The 20,110-nt window shown below is 31.1% G+C and overlaps 3 protein-coding genes across 3 annotated transcripts; all 3 read left to right on the top strand.

Annotated features, from left to right (window-relative positions):
* The first annotated feature begins 635 nt into the window (after nt 1–635).
* LOC100263168 (beta-fructofuranosidase, insoluble isoenzyme 1) lies at nt 636–4,034 on the top strand. The gene is made up of 7 exons (XM_010655807.2): nt 636–840; nt 1,882–1,890; nt 1,964–2,817; nt 2,908–3,066; nt 3,186–3,424; nt 3,525–3,615; nt 3,703–4,034. The coding sequence occupies exons 1-7, from the start codon at nt 654–656 to the stop codon at nt 3,880–3,882; spliced, it is 1,719 nt and encodes a 572-aa protein (XP_010654109.1). The 5' UTR covers nt 636–653; the 3' UTR covers nt 3,883–4,034.
* Nucleotides 4,035–5,104: 1,070 nt separating this feature from the next.
* LOC100240912 (1-aminocyclopropane-1-carboxylate oxidase homolog 4) lies at nt 5,105–6,610 on the top strand. The gene is made up of 2 exons (XM_003632599.4): nt 5,105–6,124; nt 6,195–6,610. The coding sequence occupies exons 1-2, from the start codon at nt 5,288–5,290 to the stop codon at nt 6,447–6,449; spliced, it is 1,092 nt and encodes a 363-aa protein (XP_003632647.1). The 5' UTR covers nt 5,105–5,287; the 3' UTR covers nt 6,450–6,610.
* A 12,076-nt stretch (nt 6,611–18,686) lies between these two features.
* LOC100251141 (1-aminocyclopropane-1-carboxylate oxidase homolog 11) lies at nt 18,687–20,110 on the top strand. Its single transcript, XM_002282095.5, has 2 exons — nt 18,687–19,637; nt 19,711–20,110. Exons 1-2 carry the CDS (start codon nt 18,801–18,803, stop codon nt 19,963–19,965), a joined length of 1,092 nt encoding a protein of 363 aa, XP_002282131.1. The 5' UTR covers nt 18,687–18,800; the 3' UTR covers nt 19,966–20,110.

The raw sequence follows: 20,110 nt of genomic DNA, 5'->3' as shown, positions 1-20,110 counted from the left end.
TTTCAATAAGATTGATTTTAGAACTGAATATAGTATAAATTAAATATTTAATATTTCCTATCTTTTTAGGATTTACATTTTTTTTTAAAAAAAAATCTTTATTTTTCTGGTAATGGGATAAACTTTAAAACTATGTATAGTAACAAAGCGTAAATTTTTTAACATTGTGAAGTTTATCATTTTTAGGTTCTTTATTTTACCTTTCTTGTCTTCAATTTAATATCTTTTCAAAAGGATAGGTAAATCAGCAAAGGCCCAGTTCCTTTTCTATCTGTCACTTTGACAATTTAAATTTTAATTATTATTGTTTTCATCTAAATAATTTCAAATAATAATTTAATAACCTTTATAAACTTTATTATTTATTTATTTTTAAACAAAGAACACGTAGGTGAATCACACGGTTGGAAGTTGAAACGCCTTACGGTTATGATTGTGTTCATATTTTCTATATATATATATATATATTTCCAACAAAATATTTTACTTTTTAAAATTAGGAAAATTAAAAAAAGAAAAAAAAAAAAACCGGAACATCCCGAAAAAACTGGTAAAACTAATAAGTTATCCAACTAAAATCATGTGACGCCTATAAATAAACCCTACGGCTTCTTTTCTTTTCAATCAAGACTCTCTTTCTCTCTACATACTTCATGAAGGGCGGTTCAAGGCTTCTCTGGTTTTTGTTCTCTCTTTGTTGTTACTGTGTAATAATAAACAACAATGGCGTTGAAGGGTCTCATAAGATTCATCATGAGTATCAGTGTGTGCCTGACACTAAGGTTAGGCAAGTTCATAGAACTGGATACCACTTTCAACCCCCTAGGAACTGGATAAACGGTACGCTCTTTTCAAACTTCTTCAAACCACAAAACCACAAACCCTTTCTTTTATCAGCATGTTGATTGAATCATCGTTGTTTGTTAATTTCCTGTTGTCCTTTGCGTATCCTTCTCATATCATGCATTGCTGCCCATGCATTCCTCTTCGATTTTATTCCTTGATCAGAAAAATAGGAAACCGAATAAGGGTTTGTTTGGTCGTAGAATTTAACTTGAGTCCACAACAAGAGCGAATGGAAAGCCCAGTACCTGTTTTCTCCGGATGAGGAGGAGAGGCGCGTTAGGCAGATAACATGTTAATGGGAAAAGTAAACAGACTTTAATGGAGAGGCGTTATTATTGCTGGTTAAATCTGGAAAAATTTATGGTCAAATCTCCGTGCACCTCATTATACCGATCCCTGCATGTTTGCAGGATTTTTGGGAATATATCTTGTATTTAATGTTTTCTGATTTTCTGGCTTTCACCTACGCCTCCTATTAATTCATTCACTGCAGCATTTGGTTAATTTGGGTAACTTGTAAGTTCACGATAATTTAATTTTATGCTTCCATCTTGCTTGTTCTTCAGAAAAATATCAAATAACTTCTGTATTTAATTGAGAATTATTATTTAATTTTAATTTTAATATTTAAGGGTGTGAAATTAAATTATTTTCATTGCTCAACAAAAATGGTTATCGTTATTTTTAGAAATAGCGATGCCATATCCATTGAAGAAGAAAAAAGAAATAAAGTATTAGAAAAGAAAGAAAGTTGATTTAATTTGGATATAGGAAGGGATTTGAATTATTCATGAGACACTGATAACTCATGGCTATTTTTTCCTTATTAGCCAAATTGAATGATTTTCGGTGATTGAGATGTTAAAAGATGATGTGGCTTTCTTTAATAGTCGAGATTTTAGAGATGAGAGTGCCTCCATCTTTCTTTCTTTCTTTCTTTCTTTAATGGTTTCTACTTTCCACAACCGGTTACTGACTTCTATTTTTCTGTCTCCATTGACGTTTGAACCCATGAACGAAATGAACCGACAACAGATCCAAATGGTGAGTCTTGTGCTACTTTGATCTACCTCTATTTCCTCAAGTCCATGTGTCTCATGCAATTCAAATGTAACAGGACCCATGTACTACAATGGAATCTACCACCTTTTCTACCAGTACAATCCCAAAGGTGCAGTTTGGGGTAACATCGTGTGGGCTCACTCAGTATCAAGGAATCTGATAGACTGGGAGGCGCTTGAGCCAGCCATCTATCCTTCAAAGCCGTTTGACATAAACGGATGTTGGTCTGGTTCAGCCACCATCTTGCCTGGTAACAAGCCTGCAATTCTCTACACTGGAATCGACACACAACAAAGGCAAGTCCAGAACATTGCATTTCCAGCCAACCTCTCGGATCCATACCTAAGGAAATGGGTGAAACCCGACAGCAACCCACTAGTGGTTCCTGATGTTGGCATGAATGCAAGCACATTCCGTGACCCAACAACTGCTTGGCGGGTGAATGGGCATTGGAGGATGTTGGTGGGTGCCAGAAAGAAGCATAGAGGGATAGTCTATTTGTATAGGAGTAGAGATTTCATGACATGGATAAAATCAAAACATCCTCTTCATTCTGCCCAGAATACCGGAATGTGGGAATGTCCTGATTTTTTTCCTGTTTCTTTGTATAGTGAAAGGGGGTTAGACACATCAGTAACGGGTAAAAATGTTAGACATGTTTTGAAGGTGAGCCTTGACCGAACTAGATATGAGTACTATACAATTGGAAGATATTATCCGGAAATAGATAGGTATATACCGGGCAACACCTCTGCTGATGGTTGGAGTGGGTTGAGGTATGATTATGGCAATTTTTATGCTTCGAAAACGTTCTTTGATGCCGAGCAGAAACGGAGGATTTTGTGGGGTTGGGCTAATGAGTCAGATACAGCAGACAATGATACTGCAAAAGGATGGGCTGGAATTCAGGTAATATTTATGAACGATCGATTGTCAATGTTTTTAGGACATTCCATTAGTTGATTAGGAACTTACGTTGTTGAACTTTTGCTGGCTCAGACAATTCCAAGGACCCTATGGCTTGACAAGGGTAAAAAACAATTGTTACAATGGCCCATTGAAGAACTAAATACACTAAGAGGGCAAAAGATTCAGGTGAGGAATCAAGAGCTCAAGATTGGGGAAAATGTTGAAATCACAGGAATTACAGCCGCACAGGTTTGTCTTCCCAGTCTTCTGTTTGAAGCACAAGAAATTTTAGCCCTTTTACTTCTTGGGGAAGTTCATTTCTGGAAAAAAGATTGCAGTTAATGGTAAATTCCAAATACTATTTGCAGGCCGATGTTGAAGTTACATTCTCTTTGCCGAGCTTGGACAAGGCTGAAGAATTCGATCCTAGCTGGGTTAACGCACAAGATCTCTGCGGCATGAAGGGTTCAACTGTTCAAGGTGGGGTTGGACCCTTTGGACTGTTGACATTGGCTTCAGAACACCTTGAAGAGTACACTCCTGTCTTCTTCAGAATCTTCAAGGCCAAAGGCAAGCATGTAGTCCTTATGTGCTCTGATGCGAAAAGGTGGGTTTATCCATTTCAGTCTCAGTACAGTTCATTACGTTAATGCTTAATCTCCATCAACCTTCTAACTAGGTTTTCCTTAATTTGCTTCTTTGAACAGTTCCTCGTTACGGACAGAACTATACAAACCATCATTCGCAGGTTTTGTGGATGTAGATTTAAAAGATGGGATGCTCTCCCTTAGAAGTTTGGTACGTGTTTTGATTCTTATAGTCTAAACCATCTCTATTGTCACTCACGACATTTTTATTCTAGTATAACTCTTTTTCTGTACACAGATCGACCATTCTGTAGTGGAAAGTTTCGGGGCTGGAGGAAAAACATGCATCACATCTAGGGTTTATCCTACTCTAGCAGTCTCGAAGAAGGCTCATCTATATGCATTCAACAATGGAACAGAGGCTGTCACCATTAAGAAGCTGAATGCATGGACTATGCATCGTCCTCAAATGAACTAAGATCGAGGAGGCCCAGATCCAAAATAAAAAAGTTCCGGGTTTTCTTCTTTCTTTCTTTCCCTTTTTCTAATTATAAATTGTAATGCATGTAATGGATCGTCCTCAAATGATTGAAGATTCAATGACAAAAAAATTTATCATTAGACATTGAAAATCAGTGACAAATAAATTTCTCATAAATATGTACATTTTGTTTACATAAAAGAATTTCTCACCATACGATGAGAGACAAATTTCAGTTTTATAAAGAAAAACTTAATAACAAAAATTTTATGATAAAATCTCTATTTCGTAGAGTAAAATTCATAATTAATGACGAAATTTTAGTTGCAGGTAAAAGAATTTTTTTATTAAATCTCACATTTGTTGTAACTATATTTTTGTCAGAATATTTTTCTATATTAAATCTCACATTTAATATATGTACATTTTGTCTACATAAAAGAATTCCTCACCATACGATGAGAGTAGCAATTTCTAGAGACAAATTTCAGTTTTTTAAAGAAAAACTTAATAAAAAAAATTTTATGATAAAATCTCTATTTTGTAGAGTACGAAATTTTAGTTGTAGATAGAAGAATTTTTTTATTAAATCTCACATTTGTTGTAACAATATTTTTGTCATAATATTTTTCTATATATTCATATAATAATTTAAATAGTAAATAGGACAAAATGCAACAAAAATAAATTTATATATTTTTCTATATATGAAAAAAAGAACAAACCTATCATATAATAGGGGAGCGCATATTATAGAAACATTATATTGAACCTGAACTCTAATTTGAGTTAAAAAAACTCATTAGAAGTTGATAGACTCAAGTTGAGAGAATAATTGAAAATAAATGTACAAGGCTTTTCAAACGAGGATTGGGCTCGGTTGGGTGTAGCCTAGTTTCACGGTCCAGTAGACGTTGTCAAATATCAATATAATATAGAAAAGAAAACTGAAATGACGTCAATATGATTATCAATGGCCACTTGCTTTGGAGTAATTTTCACTAAAACAGCCCCATTTAAGAATTGAAACTCGTGGTTTTGTGAGTAGTTAGAGAGCGTGGAGGACCTTGTCCAGTGGTTGAACGCACCTGCAACACGGACTTCTTAGTGTGGATAGGAATGGTAGTTTTTCATTTCGAGTGATCCGATCATTGCAAACAGTCAGAATTGGGGGCCACAAAGATATATAAATATATCTTTGTGGAGACTCAGCCTGATTGGTTGAGTTTGATCATAGTGATTTATCTCTGCTCAAATGATATGATAATGGTTGGGTAAGGTGGTTGTAAATTTTATTTAATATTGGAAGATGAGGGTAGATAAACATTCACAATTATAAATCACTGTAAGTGAGCAAGGTATATTCAGTCACGAACAAGAACTTGGCAGCAGATAGAAACGGATGAATATGGCGTCCGCGGATTACGACCGAATGAAGGAGGTGAAGGAGTTCGATGAGTCCAAGATGGGCGTCAAAGGTCTCTCCGACTCCGGCATCACTTCCATCCCTCGTTTCTTCATACACCCACCCCAAACCCTCTCCCAACTCAAATCTTCTTCCTCTTCCTCCTCCCCCGGAATCCCTATGATAGATCTTTCCAACTTGGACTCTCCCCATCACCGTCCGAAGATCGTGGACCAAATTCGAGAAGCCTCTAAGACATGGGGTTTCTTTCAAGTGATCAACCATGGTGTAGCCGTGTCCGCATTGGAGGAGACGATCAACGCTATCAAGTCTTTCCACGAGCAGCCACAGCAAGTGAAGGCGAAGCACTACGTGCGTGAGGAGGGACGCGGCGTGATGTACGCCAGCAACAACGATTTGTACCGATCGGAGGCCGCGAGCTGGCACGACTCTCTTCAGGTGTGGATGGCACCACAGCCGCTCGAGGTTGAGCAGATTCCGGAGATATGCAGAAGGGAGGTGGTTGCATGGGACACGCGTGCCAAAACGGTTGCTGAGAGTGTGATGAAACTGTTATGCGAAGGATTAGGGTTAGAATCCGGCAAGTTTAAGGAGTTGACTTTTTCTGATACTAGGGTTTTGGTGGGGCACTGTTATCCCTACTGTCCACAGCCTGATTTGACGATGGGGATTATATCTCACACTGATCCGGTGGTGTTGACAGTTTTGTTGCAGAACCAAGTCCCCGGGTTGCAGGTGAAGCATGGGGATGAATGGGTGGACGTAAAGCCTGTTCCTGGCGGGTTGATTATCAACGTCGGAGACTTTCTCCAGGTAACTCAATGCTCATATTTGTTCAAAAAAATTTTCAAGGTACTTTTTTGACTTGTTACTTGTATGGCAGATAGTGTCGAATGGTGAGTACAAAAGTGTTCAGCATCGAGTGTTAGCCAATTCCTGTAAAGAGCCACGGATCTCGATTGTGATGTTCTTCAACTTAGCGAAATGGAAAGACTCTAACTCTTATGGACCTCTACCAGAGTTGCTGTCTCCTGAAAAACCTGCAATTTATAGCAACTTTACACAGAAAGAATACAACGACAACTTCTATAGCAAGGGACTAGACAGCAAGTCCTTCATCGATAAGATTACAATATGAAATTCCTACAAATAATTGTGTGATGATGGATCAGGTCGTGATTACCATCTTTATATGTAATATTTTATGAGTGGAGTAAGTATTTAGGCTCCGTGAATTAATGGGATTGCTCATTCTGTCTGTACTTGCTTATTGGAAAAATAATTATGGGCTTCACTCTACCATTTATCTCTATTTATAGGTATTTCGTTGGCCATATTTCAAAGGGTGGGATCATGGCTAGCTATTCTTTCAGGGCTAATCCTCTTCCTCAAAGAAATTAGCAATTGGTTGAGCCAGCAGAGAAAATTAAGGCTACTTTTGGTTTCCAAAATGTACTAAAAAATAATGTTAAGAAAGCTGTTTTTTCCAATCTTTTATTTTATCATAAAAAAAATCAAATATAGTTCAAATTAGTTAATAATTTTTCATTTTATTTTATTTTATAAAAAATTAAAGTAATTAAATAAATTTGAAATAACAAATACTAATAATTTATTATTTTAAAATTTTTCTTTCATTTTTTTTTGTTTCAAAAAATTGAAAGAAAATGTCAAAAAAAAAAAAGAAAATAGAGAAGGAAAACATAGAAAGAAAGAAAAGAGAAGAAAAAAAAAGTATTATTTTATTATAATATTTTGATTTATTGTGATGCGAAGTTTTAGTTTGTCATTTCTAAACTTTTCTCTTCAAAGAGAAAAAACCTTATTTTATATAATAATGAGATATAAATAAAATCTTTTATCTGTTTAGGCCGAAGATTTCAACTTATTCATATTTTTTTATTTTATTTTTGATTTATCATAAAAATAAAATAAAATAAAATAAGGTGATCTTTATATATTAAAACACATACTTAATAAGATGCATGTGTAAGCCGAATAAATAAATAAATAAAAACTTATCTAATCATCACACTTAATGAGATGCATGTGCAGAATAAATAAATAAATGAAAACTTATCTAATCACTTAAATTATAGTTAATCATTTACAATTAATCAAGCTATGTGGACACAATGTAATAATTTCCCAACAAAGGTGTTTTGAGCATTTTTATAAACTTTTTAAGCTATTTCATCATTGATTAGCTCACGGGCAATGTTGGAGATTTGTCAAATCAAATTGGAGTGTCTAGAAGAACATCTATAGGTGGAAGAAACCTGCCTTTTTATGAACTTTTTATGTTACTTCATCACTGATTAGCTCACGGGCAATGTTGGAGATTTGTCAGATCATTGGAGTGTCTAGAAGAACATCTATAGGTGGAAGAAACCTGCAACGCATGCGGATAAGGTAGGGTGTTTTTAATTTGGAGCCGGTGAGATGTCGCATGACGGGGACTCCAGTTCAAAGTGATTGAACAATATTCAGATCTGTCAACATCGTCAACCACAATTTTTTCTTTTATTTTAAATAATAAATTTCCATACAAATTAATTCAAACAATACGATATTTAATAAAATAAATATAGATTGTGAAGGTTTAAGAATAGGCTACATTGAAGGCTAAGTAGTGCATAAGTGAGGTAAAAGTGTAGAAGCGATCGAGTGGTGACTCTGGTGAGGGCCGTATATTATAACCTAAAATCAAAATCATATATTTTAACTTAGAATCAAGATAATTTTAAATCATCAAGAAAAATAAATCAGAAGTATATTTTGATTTATTGTGATGCAGTGGAATGAAGTTTTAGTTTGTCATTTCTAAACTTTTCTCTTCAAAGAGAACAAACCTTATTTTATATAATAATGAGATATAAATAAAATCGAGTGATAGCCAACCCCTGTAAAGAGCCACGGATCTCGATTGTGATGTTCTTCAACTTAGCGAAATGGAAAGACTCTGACTCTTATGGACCTCTACCAGAGTTGCTTTCTCCTGAAAAACCTGCAATTTATAGCAATTTGACACAGAAAGAATACAACGACAACTTCTATTGCAAGGGACTAGACAGCAAGTCCTTCATCGATAAGATTACAATATAAAATTACTATCATTATGTGGTAATAGATTTGGTCTTGCTGTCATGTGGGTTTTCACATTGTAATTGTGGAAAAAAAAATTTATGAGCTTGGAGATCGTCTCCAACTATGGGATGCGTTTTTCTTTGTCTTGTAAAATTATGCTTTAAACCACGTCTGTTACTAGGGGCGTAGCCAGAAAAGTGGTTTTCCCACTACCTACTATATTTTTAAAATTTCGGGAGGAGTACCTTGCTCCGTCCACCAACCAAAAAGGTTTTTAATAAAACAAAATTTCGGGAGGAGTACCTTGGCTCCGCCCACTAACCACAAAGGTTTTTAATAAAATTTCAGGGCGCAAGCCTCTAGCTACTCTTTGGCTCTGCCCACAAGCCAAGAAAGTGGTGGAGGGGAATTATATGAAACTTATTTTAGGGGCATAATTGTTGGTGCACGGTCCAATTCGAGGTGGCCGTCTAGCTCTCAAGGGCTACATGGAACGATCAACTATGTTTCTCCATCTAAGTTGCTCAAGATGCAGATGGTTGCACAAAAAGAATGTCTGAATAGATTTAAGTCAGTAATTGGCTTGAGCAAGTAAATACTGTTTATCGAAAGAAAAAAATAACATACCTTTCTTGGATTGTGCGTATGCATAACTATTTATCCTTACTCATAACGCCTTTTAAGACGTATTAATAACAATTTAATTATTCTTGATTATGCAATATTACAGCATTGACTACTAATGCATAATTATGGAAAGTGTTTTGTACACAATCTACGTTTGAAGGTGAGTAAATGCATGAAGGTTAGTCAAATACCATTTGTGTTATTTCCGTTTAAGGATCGTTTATCTTCATTTTAGTTCTGGGATAGATGGGTCATCCACAGGGCCTCAGGACCCTTCAGGCAGACGATCGCAAATGTATTTCCACTATACAGTTGCAAGTGCGAATGAATGATGGACGACCTTGCTTAAAGGGTCCCATAATAATAGCATCATACTTCTAATATAATTTAATGATAAGGAAACTAATTATTAGAAAACTTAAGATTATGGGTTTAATTCCGACAACCTATTGTATTTTTAGCAGGAATTTGCCAAATGCCCTCTCTAGGCACTCCTTGCCTCCACCACTGTCAGCCACTAAAGCAAAAGACAAAAAAAAAAAAGGAAAATTACATTATACTTTAAACTACGGATTGAAGTGACGTCTTAGCTAGAAGGAAAACTGAACTCGAACCCACACTTCAATCCAAACCCTTTTATTCTAGGAAAAATTGTGTTTTGGGCCCAACTGGACCCAAAAATTAACATTTGGTTCATATATCATGCATGTTTAAGTCCAAGACCCAAACAAAGTATAAAAATTAAGATGAAGGATATTATCCTTCATTAATCCCTAAAATACCCTTAACTCTTACATAGGTATAAGTGAGTGTGAATTTCAATTTTTTTTTTTATGTTTTTTTCCCTTTTCTATTCCTTTTTAAGTATTACTCATTTCTAACTTTTTTTTTTCTTCCAATCTATATTTCTATTTTATATCAAATAAAAAGCAATAATGTTTTTTTGTTTTTCATTTTTAAAGATATTGAATCTTTTTGCTCTTATTATAAGCAATGATAAAAATTTTGAGATTTTTCATCCAAATATTTTTTATCTTTTTGTATTTATCTTTTAGTTTAATTTTTAAATTTTTATTTTAAATTTATATTACCCTTTCATTTATATTTTTCTCTAACATTATATTAATAATTTTTCTTATCTAGATAGACTAATGCAAAATATTTTGATTCATAACAAGAAAATTGTCAGTACAATTTTTTAGTAAAACTTTAGAAATTAAATTTCAAATAAAATATTTAATATAAATTTTTATCTAAAAATTATTGAAAGTGGTATTTAATTTTTTTTATTGACTTTCAAACTTATCTAATTTTTTTTACTTGAAAGGTAATAGAACATATTTAGAAAAAAAAATTAGTTTTTCATTTTTTAAATAAATGAGTATAAATATATTAAAAGAATTAAAGATAATCTTAGTAAAAAATTTGATAAATATGATTATAATTTTAAATATAGATTCATTTGGATAAAATTTCACAAAAAAAAAAAAAAAAATAGTAGAAAGAAATAACATTGCTAAAACTACAAAAACAAAATATGCAATTGCAAAAATTTGATGATGAAATTTAAAAATAAAATTCGAAACAATTCTTGAGTGGGGAAAAAATATTTGAGTGGAAAAAAATGGGAAAGTTTTTCAAAATCACTTGAAATCCTTAACAAAAAGTAGTATTGTACACCCTTGTATAATTAGTAAATTTGTCTTTGTACAGTTAGTGTAATACCCTTGTACAATAACTCAAATTTCATACATCATCTCATGAATATTTGACAATAGATCGGTTAACCATGTTTGCATTGGTTTGGTTTTAAAAAAGAAGAAAAATTGTTGTATAATTTTGTTTTACAATCATCATAAGTGAGGTGCTTATTCAAATGACCATATACAAGTTAGATAAAGTGTATGAGATGAATGTATGCTTAACCAATGTGTGTAAGAAATGTCATTTATCTTCGGTTAGGAGAAATAAACAAACAAGTTTTTCAGAATCACTTAAAATCTTTTACAAATAATAGTCTTGTATACCCTTGTACAGTTAGTATATTTGTAATGTACACTTAGTTTAAATACCTTGTACAGTGACTCAAATAAAACGTTATTTTATTTTATTTTCAATGCAAAATGTAATTAAAAATAAGACAAAGAAATTACTTAAAAACTATTATTTAAGCCAAGTTTATTTATTTATTTCCTTTTATTTTTGAAAATAAAGAAAAAAGATTAAAAAATTTATTTAACCATGAGAAATATGAATATAAGATCAGTTAGAAAATTCCAAATTTATTTATTTATTTCATTTTATTTTTGGAATTAAAGAAATAAAAAATAAAAAATTTATTTAATCATTAAAAATGTTGATATAAGATATGTTAAAAAATAGAAATAACTCAAAATTTATTTACTTATTTCATTTTATTTATTTAAATTAGAAATAATTTATTTTAATAGATTAAAATGTGCACAATTGATTTATTATTTTGTTAATTATGGATATATGAAAAAAATTTATTAGACAAAAAATAAATAAAGAAAATAAAATTAAAAAGAGTAATAAATATATATAATTTAGTTATTTAATTATTTTTTATGTAAAAGTAGTCCCACAAAAAACACATAATTGATCAATTTCTTTGTTTAATTGTAAACATACTATATTTTTTTTATTATTAAAATAACTAATGGAAAAAAATAAAAATGGATAATCAATTAATTAAATTTAATTCTTTTTATTATTTTCATATAAAAAATAATACTAAACAAGGTTTTCAATTTTTATTTTTAAAAATAGTTTTCATTTTTTAATTAAATGTTTTAAAAAAAAGAAAATATAAAAAATATAAATCATATTACTATTTTTTAGAAAGTATTTTTTTAAATAGTTTTTGAACATAATTTTTCTTTATTTATAATTTAAAATAGAAAATAATGTTGATTTTCAATTATTTATTAAAAAAAATTAAAAATAATGAAAAATCCAAATTGTTAAAATAGAATTATTATGGTTGCATGAATAGTGGTACAATAAAGACAAAAAAAGCTTATGTAAAAGATCATTAGGTATTTTAGTTCATCAGTATTTTATATCCTTAAAAAGTAATGTATAGAAATTTGAAGAATATATTGGTCTTTTAACATCTTATATCATTTTCATCAATTATGGAAGTTATATAGACCAAATGTTAATTTTTGAATCCAACTGAGCCTAAAACACAATTCTCCCTTTATTCTAATTAAATCTGAAACTATTGTCTGACTTTGAAGTGCAGAGTCCATTATGTGAAAATGTTGTTGGTTTCCAGATGACCCGTTGTTGGCAAAGATATTTAGATAATTTTCTTAAAAGAATTTAGGACTTAAAAGAACATAAAAGTACTTATCTTTTGAATTTTTTTTTCTTAACTTACTTTAAGTTTAATAAATTTTACAATATTAAAATTATGACTTTACTTTTAAATATAATCTTTTTTTAAAAAAAACAAAAAAAAACAAAACAAAAAAAAGTTGTAAAATGAGAGTACGTTATTCATAAAGCCCAGTGCCGAGATTCCAAAAGCCTCTGGCCCTTTCCTTGTGCCAATGGTGCCTCCTCCTCCTGCCGTCCTACGTCATGGCCATTAATTTCCACTGCATATTGTATGGCCATATGCGCACTGTACGCCACTTTTCCAATTTTAAAATTTAAAAAGTATTAAAAACAAAAAGTTCAATCAACACTAATTAAAACTCACATGCTAAAACTAATATAGAATGATCTACACGTAACTATACTTTTTATGAATTTTCTTATTCCAAAAATATCTCCAAATGAAGCTATATTTGAATATATTAATGAGATTAGTAATTTTTAAAAATAATTTGTAACTCAAAAATAGAATCAATAATACAACTAATCTAAATTGAATTATGGACTCTACCATTTCTTCTACCTGGCCATTTTTTTTTTCAAATGTTATCACCAACAAATAAATTCTAAATCAAATGAGAGCAAAATAAGCTTCATGATTTTATATTTTTCAATAAATTTATCAATTTCTAAGAATAATTTGAAATTTTAAAAATTAAAATTAAATCAAAATTAGTTTAAAATATTCTATTCTTAATTGAGTATTAAATATATACATATAATTTTTTTTAATCATTTACAATTAAAAAATAAATAAATTTTGCTTACTTTTATATTCATTTTAAATATAACGTGACTAAACATAATTATTTTCATATATATATATATATATATATATATGAAAATTATTTTATTGAACTATCTAGAGAGGTGACTAGATAGTCCCCTTTAATAAAAAGTGATTATATATGAAAATTATTTCAAAAAATTTAATTCATTTTATAATATTTTTAGATTAACTTTATTTATTTTCCTTTTAAATAAAAAATTGATTTTATAATTTTTTATATTAATATTTTATATTATTTTTATTTTAATCACACAATCTTCATAGTTTCAATATTCCTTTGTGAAATTGTAATGCTCAATTTTACTCTATTAATATAATACTTCTAAACTTTGGAACATGACATCAATTTAAATAAAAAAGTATGTGTGGACCTCGTATTTTTTCTCAATGCATTCCCACTTGATGGCGATAATCGCTTTCTATTTATTTGGTGAAAATTTGATTTTTAAAAAAAGACTTGGAGTCCCACTTTTTTTTGTTTTATTTTTTAAGGGAAAAACAAAATAAAAAAGAAAAACTCTAAATTTGACTCCTAAAGGAAAAAAAACAGGTCCGTGAAAAACCGAAGTTGGGTTCGAGGGTCAAGTTACTTATTGGAAAGGTACGGTGATGAACCGTAACACCCCCCTAAACCTGTATACATACGGTCTCTACTAAACGAATTGAAGAAATTATGACAATTAATTAATTAATTATGGATACCAAGAAAAATAATCAATGTACAAGTCAGGGTGAAAATTAATATACACAAAAATGATGATGAAATCTAATTACAAGAATATACAAAATAAATGATAAGAGAATTATGCAAAATGATTTATTAAATTAAATAAAAAGTTTTAAAGAAATTTCAAAGGATTTTATTAAAAATGATTTTGAATTAATGATTGCAATTTATTTACTTACAAAAAAAAATCAGTTTATTTTCTCAATTTCATTTGTATTTAATTTTTAAAAAAAAACTATTTACACTTATTGTATCAAAATAATTTATTACAAAATTTCAATTTGGACACAAAAATTATTTTTACTAAAAAATAATGAATTTTTACAATTTTATTTACAAAAGTATTTAAATTCATTTTCATTTAAAAAAAGTGATTTTTACAAATTATTTAAAATGACATAACTTTATTGCAAAAGAAATTTTAATTAAAAAAAGAAAAAAAAACAAAGATTTAAATCATCTATCACTTTTGATCCCATTTTAATTAAAGAAAAAGAATTCATTTGAAAAAAATATTTTTAGACAATTTTATTAAAAATTAAATTTTGGGACAACTTTATTTACAAAACAATATTTTGACAATTTTTATTAAACAAAGAAATTTTTAGACGAATATTATTTAAAAACAAATTTTCAAATTCCATTAAAAACATTTCTTTTGGATTTTTCTAAATGCATTTTTTTGAATTTTTATATATAAACTTTTTTTTATTAAAATAATATTTTAAAATTATTGTTTTATTAAAACAACTTTGTCCTCTCATTTAAAAAAAATTCTAGTTTGTTCAATGTTCAATTCTCGCATACTCAATAAATATATACGAACAAATATTTACAAGAACTAATAAAAATAAAATCAAATAAAAGTAGGAAATAAAATATGTACTCAAATAAACTTACAATAAACTCCACGTGTGATCAATTTGTACTCGGCCAACAAGGTTGTAGAGTAGGTCCATGCAAAAACAAGAATAACATAAATGTAAATATCCAAAGATGTACAAAACCTCAAACAAATATTCAAACCCAAATTCCAATTTCAAATTAGTCCCATAAATTTTGCCAATTAAAATAAGCCCAAATTACTATAGGTTTTAACCCAGAACATCCAAATTAATAACTAAAAATACAAACACAATCAACCAAATCTAAAATTGGATAAATTAAAATAAATTCTACTAGTCTTAAATTTAATATTCCATAATGCAAGCTTAATTTAATATACACCACAATTGTTTCATGTCCAAATTAAATAATTCACGATGATCAAACCCATAACAAATATTCAAATAATCTAACAAATCTCACCCACATTATGGATCCCAAAATTCACATCAATTAACAAGTCCACATAAAATATACATGGTTATGTGAAATAATATTTCAAGCTCAATCCAATAAGTTCAAACAATTAACAACTTAACAATAGGCCCAAATCCAAGTAAACAATATGCAAGTGATATAATCCAAATATCCCAAATTAATCATGCAATATGCCCATAAACCCAAATTTACAAATTTCAAATTAATTCAACAATCCAAATTTCACAAACAACTATTATTATTAAAATAAGATAAAATAACAATAATAATAATAATAATAATAATAATAATAATAATGGAAAATGAGTGATACGGGGAAGTGAGAGAAAGAGAAAAAGGGAGGAGGTCGCAGGCCCAGGGGACTCGCCCGCGGTGACCGGCCGGTGACCTTGCCGGCGGCAGTGGATAGCTTTTTGGAAATAAAAAAAATATAGAATAAAAATAAAATAAATAAATAAATAAATAAAATGGGAGAAAATGGGGATGAAGGGGGTGCCGGAAAAGGCACTGGCGTCACGCCGCCGGCAGTGTGAGAGTTCAAGGAGGGAAAGAGAAAATAATAATAATAGTAAATAAATAAATGAAAAAAAAAAGTCGGGGGATCACCCGAGTGTGCCGATGGGGGAGAGAAGAGAAAAAAAAAAATGGGAGGGAGGAAATGCGGAGATCCAGTGAACGGTGAGGGAAGGGAAAAAAATGGAGAAAAGCCTGGGAGCTCTCCCAAAAAAAATTCCGGGGGTTGGTTGTCTTCCCAATTGGAGGAGAGAGGTCGGAGGAGAGAGAAGAGAGGAGAGAAAAAAATGAGGGGAAAAAATGGAGGGAGGGGGGGCCGGTGAAAGGAAGTCTTGGGGAAGAGAGAGAAGAGTGGGAGGGAAAAAAATTTGAGGGAGAAATGAAAAGTGGCTGGTGGTGAGGAGTATGGGAGGAGAGAGAAGAAGTGGGTGGGTGAGGGTAGATGGAGGAGAAAAGAAGAGAGATAAGAAAAAAAAATAAAAATAATAATAATGATAACAAATAAAATTAATAAATAAAAAAATAATTTATAAAATAATGAAAACTAAAAATTAAAGGGTGGATCTAAAATAACACATGTAATCGATATTTAAAATTGAACTCAAAATTAATGTAAAGATCAAATTGGGACAAATTTTGAGGTTTACAGTATGTTATATATATATAATAGTTATATATTCAACGTAAAAAATTAAGAGCTATAAACAAATATCAAATTCTAGTAGATTTTATAATATTAAAATTATTTTTAAAACTAAAGTTTTTAGTTTTAACCCTATGACCATTGGTTTTTTTTTTTTTTTTTTTTGTTCTTTCAAAAATTGACTTGTTTAGAGAGACTTTAGTTTAGCCAAAAAGAGGGATTTACCTTGATGTGAAGTGATGTTTTAAATTTTTTACTTTAATATATTAATTTCTAAAATAAATTTGGTCTTTGCACAAAAAAAATTAGTGTTTTCTATTTTATGTTTTCTCTTTTATCTTGCTGCAACAAATAAAAATTTATTTTTCATTTCCTTAGAGAAAATATTTCTCTTACCTTAGCTTATCGATTAGGAAATTCTATAAAAAATATTTTCATCAAGTATCTCAAATCCTTAAAAATTTTCCTCAAAAATTTATAAATATTTTAACCTATCTACTTAAAACTGAAAAACAAGTTGATAACTTGATATTTCTTTTCAAAACATTTACTTTTATTTCAAACCAATGGGTTAGTGGTACCAACTTTCCATTGTATGTATATAAAACATAATAAAGAGCCATTAGTTCTTTAATAAGAACTGAAGTGGGAAATGACTTAAACGAAGAAAGCTAGAATCAATCTTTTTATCTTAGTGATGATGTAGAGTACTTTTCAGACAACTTTGACGAAGAAAGGTATCAGAACTTACAAAATGTAATAGAATGACTTCAAAGCAATAACTATAATCTCAACTATAAAATCTAAAGTGGATATAAATGATCTATCATATTAAAGTAGTTTTGTAAAAAATTAATCATATCAAAAGAAGAAAATATAAAGAAAAAATAGAGAGAAAAAAAAAACAGAGAGTATACTCATAAATATATTTGTGCTATGCAAGTAAATACATACACCATGTCAAATTATGCACATAAACATACAAATCCCATTGCCTCACTTCCTTTATGAAAAAATAATCGTGCCCCATTTAATATCTTATGAGAAGCCTCGTACATTGATATTTTTATTGTCATCTTATAAAGAGTTTTTGTATAAAAAGGGAGGTATGAAATAAAGAGAGACATCAAAAGGAAAGAATCATAAAAATCATAAGAGAAGAACAAACTCTCTCATTCTCCAACTTTTATAAATTCAACAAAAGTAAGAATTTATATTTTCAATTTAATTGTACAATGTTTATTTTGTTTTTATTTTTCGTTATCCAATAAAGGATAAAAGATAAAGAAAGAAAAATAAAAATTATTTAAATAATATTTTTCACTTTTACTCCTTAATATCACTTATATATATATATATTAAAATAATTTTTTTAATAAAAATATATTTTATTATTTTATTATAATATTGGCCTTCATATTTTATTAAAAATGATTTATTGTTAAGGATTGGTGTGATCTCAAGTTATATAACTATTTGGAGGGGTGAATAGGTAGCCCCTTTAATAAAAAAAAATTATATACATAAAATTCATTTTACAATATTTTTAGCATAACTTAATTTATTTTTTTTAAAAATGAAAAATTGATTTCATCATTTTTATATTAATTTTATTTTAGTCACACGATCTTCATAGTTTGAATATTTCTTCGTGAAATTGTAATGATGATCAACCTTACTCTATTATTATATTGCTTCTAAACTTTGGAACAAGTCATCAATTTAAATAAACATGTACTGCTAAATATGAAAGGAAATTATTACCTATACATTCAATATAAGCATAAAAAAATTAAGAGGATAATGCGTAGGCATAACCCATTATAATAGCCAAGTTTTTAAGCATTTTGATAAACTTTTTAAGTTATTTCATCACTGATTAGCTGACGGGCAATGGCGGAGACTTGTCAAATCATTGGTGTGTCTACAAGAAGAAACCTGCAACGCGTGTGGATAAGGTAGGTGTTTTGAATTTGGAGCCGCTGAGATGTCGCATGACTGGGACTCCAGTTCAAAGTGGCTGAACAATTATCTGATCTGTCGACATCGTCCACTACATTTTTTCTGGTTTATCTATTTATTTCTTTTATTTTAAATAATAATTTTCCAGACAATTGGTTGAACAATTGTCCATCTGTCAACGTCGTCAACTACATTATTTCTGCTTTATCAATTTATTTTAAATAATAATTTTCCATACAAATTAATTCAAACAATACGATATTTAATATAATAAATATAGATTGTGAAGGTTTAAGAATAGGCTACATTGAAGGCTAAGTAGTGCATAAGTGAGGTAAAAGTGTAGAAGCGATCGAGTGGTGACTCTGGTGAGGGCCGTAGGCAGCAGGCAGATAGATCCAAACTGAAGACTATGGCATCCGCCGATTACGACCGAATGAAGGAAGTGAAGGAGTTCTCTGAGTCCAAGATAGGCGTCAAAGGTCTCTCTGACTCTGGCATCACTTCCATCCCTCGTATCTTCATACACCCACCCCAAACTCTCTCCCAACTCAAACCCACATCTTCCTCTTCCTTCTCCTCCATCCACATCCCGGTAATAGATCTTTCCAACTTGGACTCTCCCCATCACCGTCCCAAGATCGTGGACCAAATTCGAGAGGCCTCTAAGACATGGGGTTTCTTTCAAGTGATCAACCACGGCGTAGCCCTGTCCGTACTGGAGGAGACGGTCAACGCTGTCAAGTCTTTCCACGACCAGCCACATCAAGTGAAGGCGAAGATCTCCGTGGGTGAGGAGAGACGCGGGGTGGTGTACACCAGCAACAACGATTTGTACCGATCGGAGGCGGCGACTTGGCATGACTATCTTCAGGTGTGGATGGCACCACAGCCGCCGGAGGTTGAGCGGATGCCGGAGATATGCAGGAGGGAGGTGATTGCATGGGACACGCATGCAAAAAAGGTTGCTGAGACTCTGATGGAATTGCTATCCGAAGGATTAGGGTTAGAACCCGGCAAGTTTAAGGAGTTGACATTTTCTGATACTAGGCTTTTTGTGGGGGTATGCTATCCCCACTGTCCACAGCCTGATCTGACGATGGGGCTTGCATCTCACACGGATCCGACGGTTCTGACGGTTTTGTTGCAGAACCATGTCCCTGGGTTGCAGGTGAGGCATGGGGATGAATGGGTGGATGTAAAGCCTGTTCCTGGTGGGTTGATTATCAACGCTGGCGACTTTCTCCAGGTAACTCATGATCATTATTCATATTTGTTTGTGTTTTTAATTTCTAACTGGTGATCGTATGGGACCATGGCAGATAGTGTCGAACGGTGAGTACAATAGTATACAACATCGAGTGATAGCCAACCCCTGTAAAGAGCCACGGATCTCGATTGTGATGTTCTTCAGTTTAGCGAAATGGAAAGAGTCCGACTCTTATGGACCTCTACCAGAGTTGCTGTCTCCTGAAAAACCTGCAATTTATCGCAACTTTACAAAGCAAGAATACGACGACAACTTCTACAGTAAGGGACTAGACAGCAAGTCCTTCATTGATAAGATTAGAATATGAAATTCCTACGAATAATTATGTGATGATGGATCAGGTCGTGATACTATCTTATGTGTGTAGCAAGTATTTAGGCTTCGTGAATTAATGGGATTGCTCATTCTGTCTGTACTTGCTTATTGGAAAAATAATTATGGGCTTCACTCTA

The sequence above is a fragment of the Vitis vinifera genome, chromosome 8 (assembly GCF_030704535.1).
Source record: "Vitis vinifera cultivar Pinot Noir 40024 chromosome 8, ASM3070453v1".
Classification (NCBI taxonomy): domain Eukaryota; kingdom Viridiplantae; phylum Streptophyta; class Magnoliopsida; order Vitales; family Vitaceae; genus Vitis; species Vitis vinifera.
The sequence above is the reverse complement of the archived record's forward strand: the minus strand, read 5'-3'. Positions and strand labels throughout refer to the sequence as shown.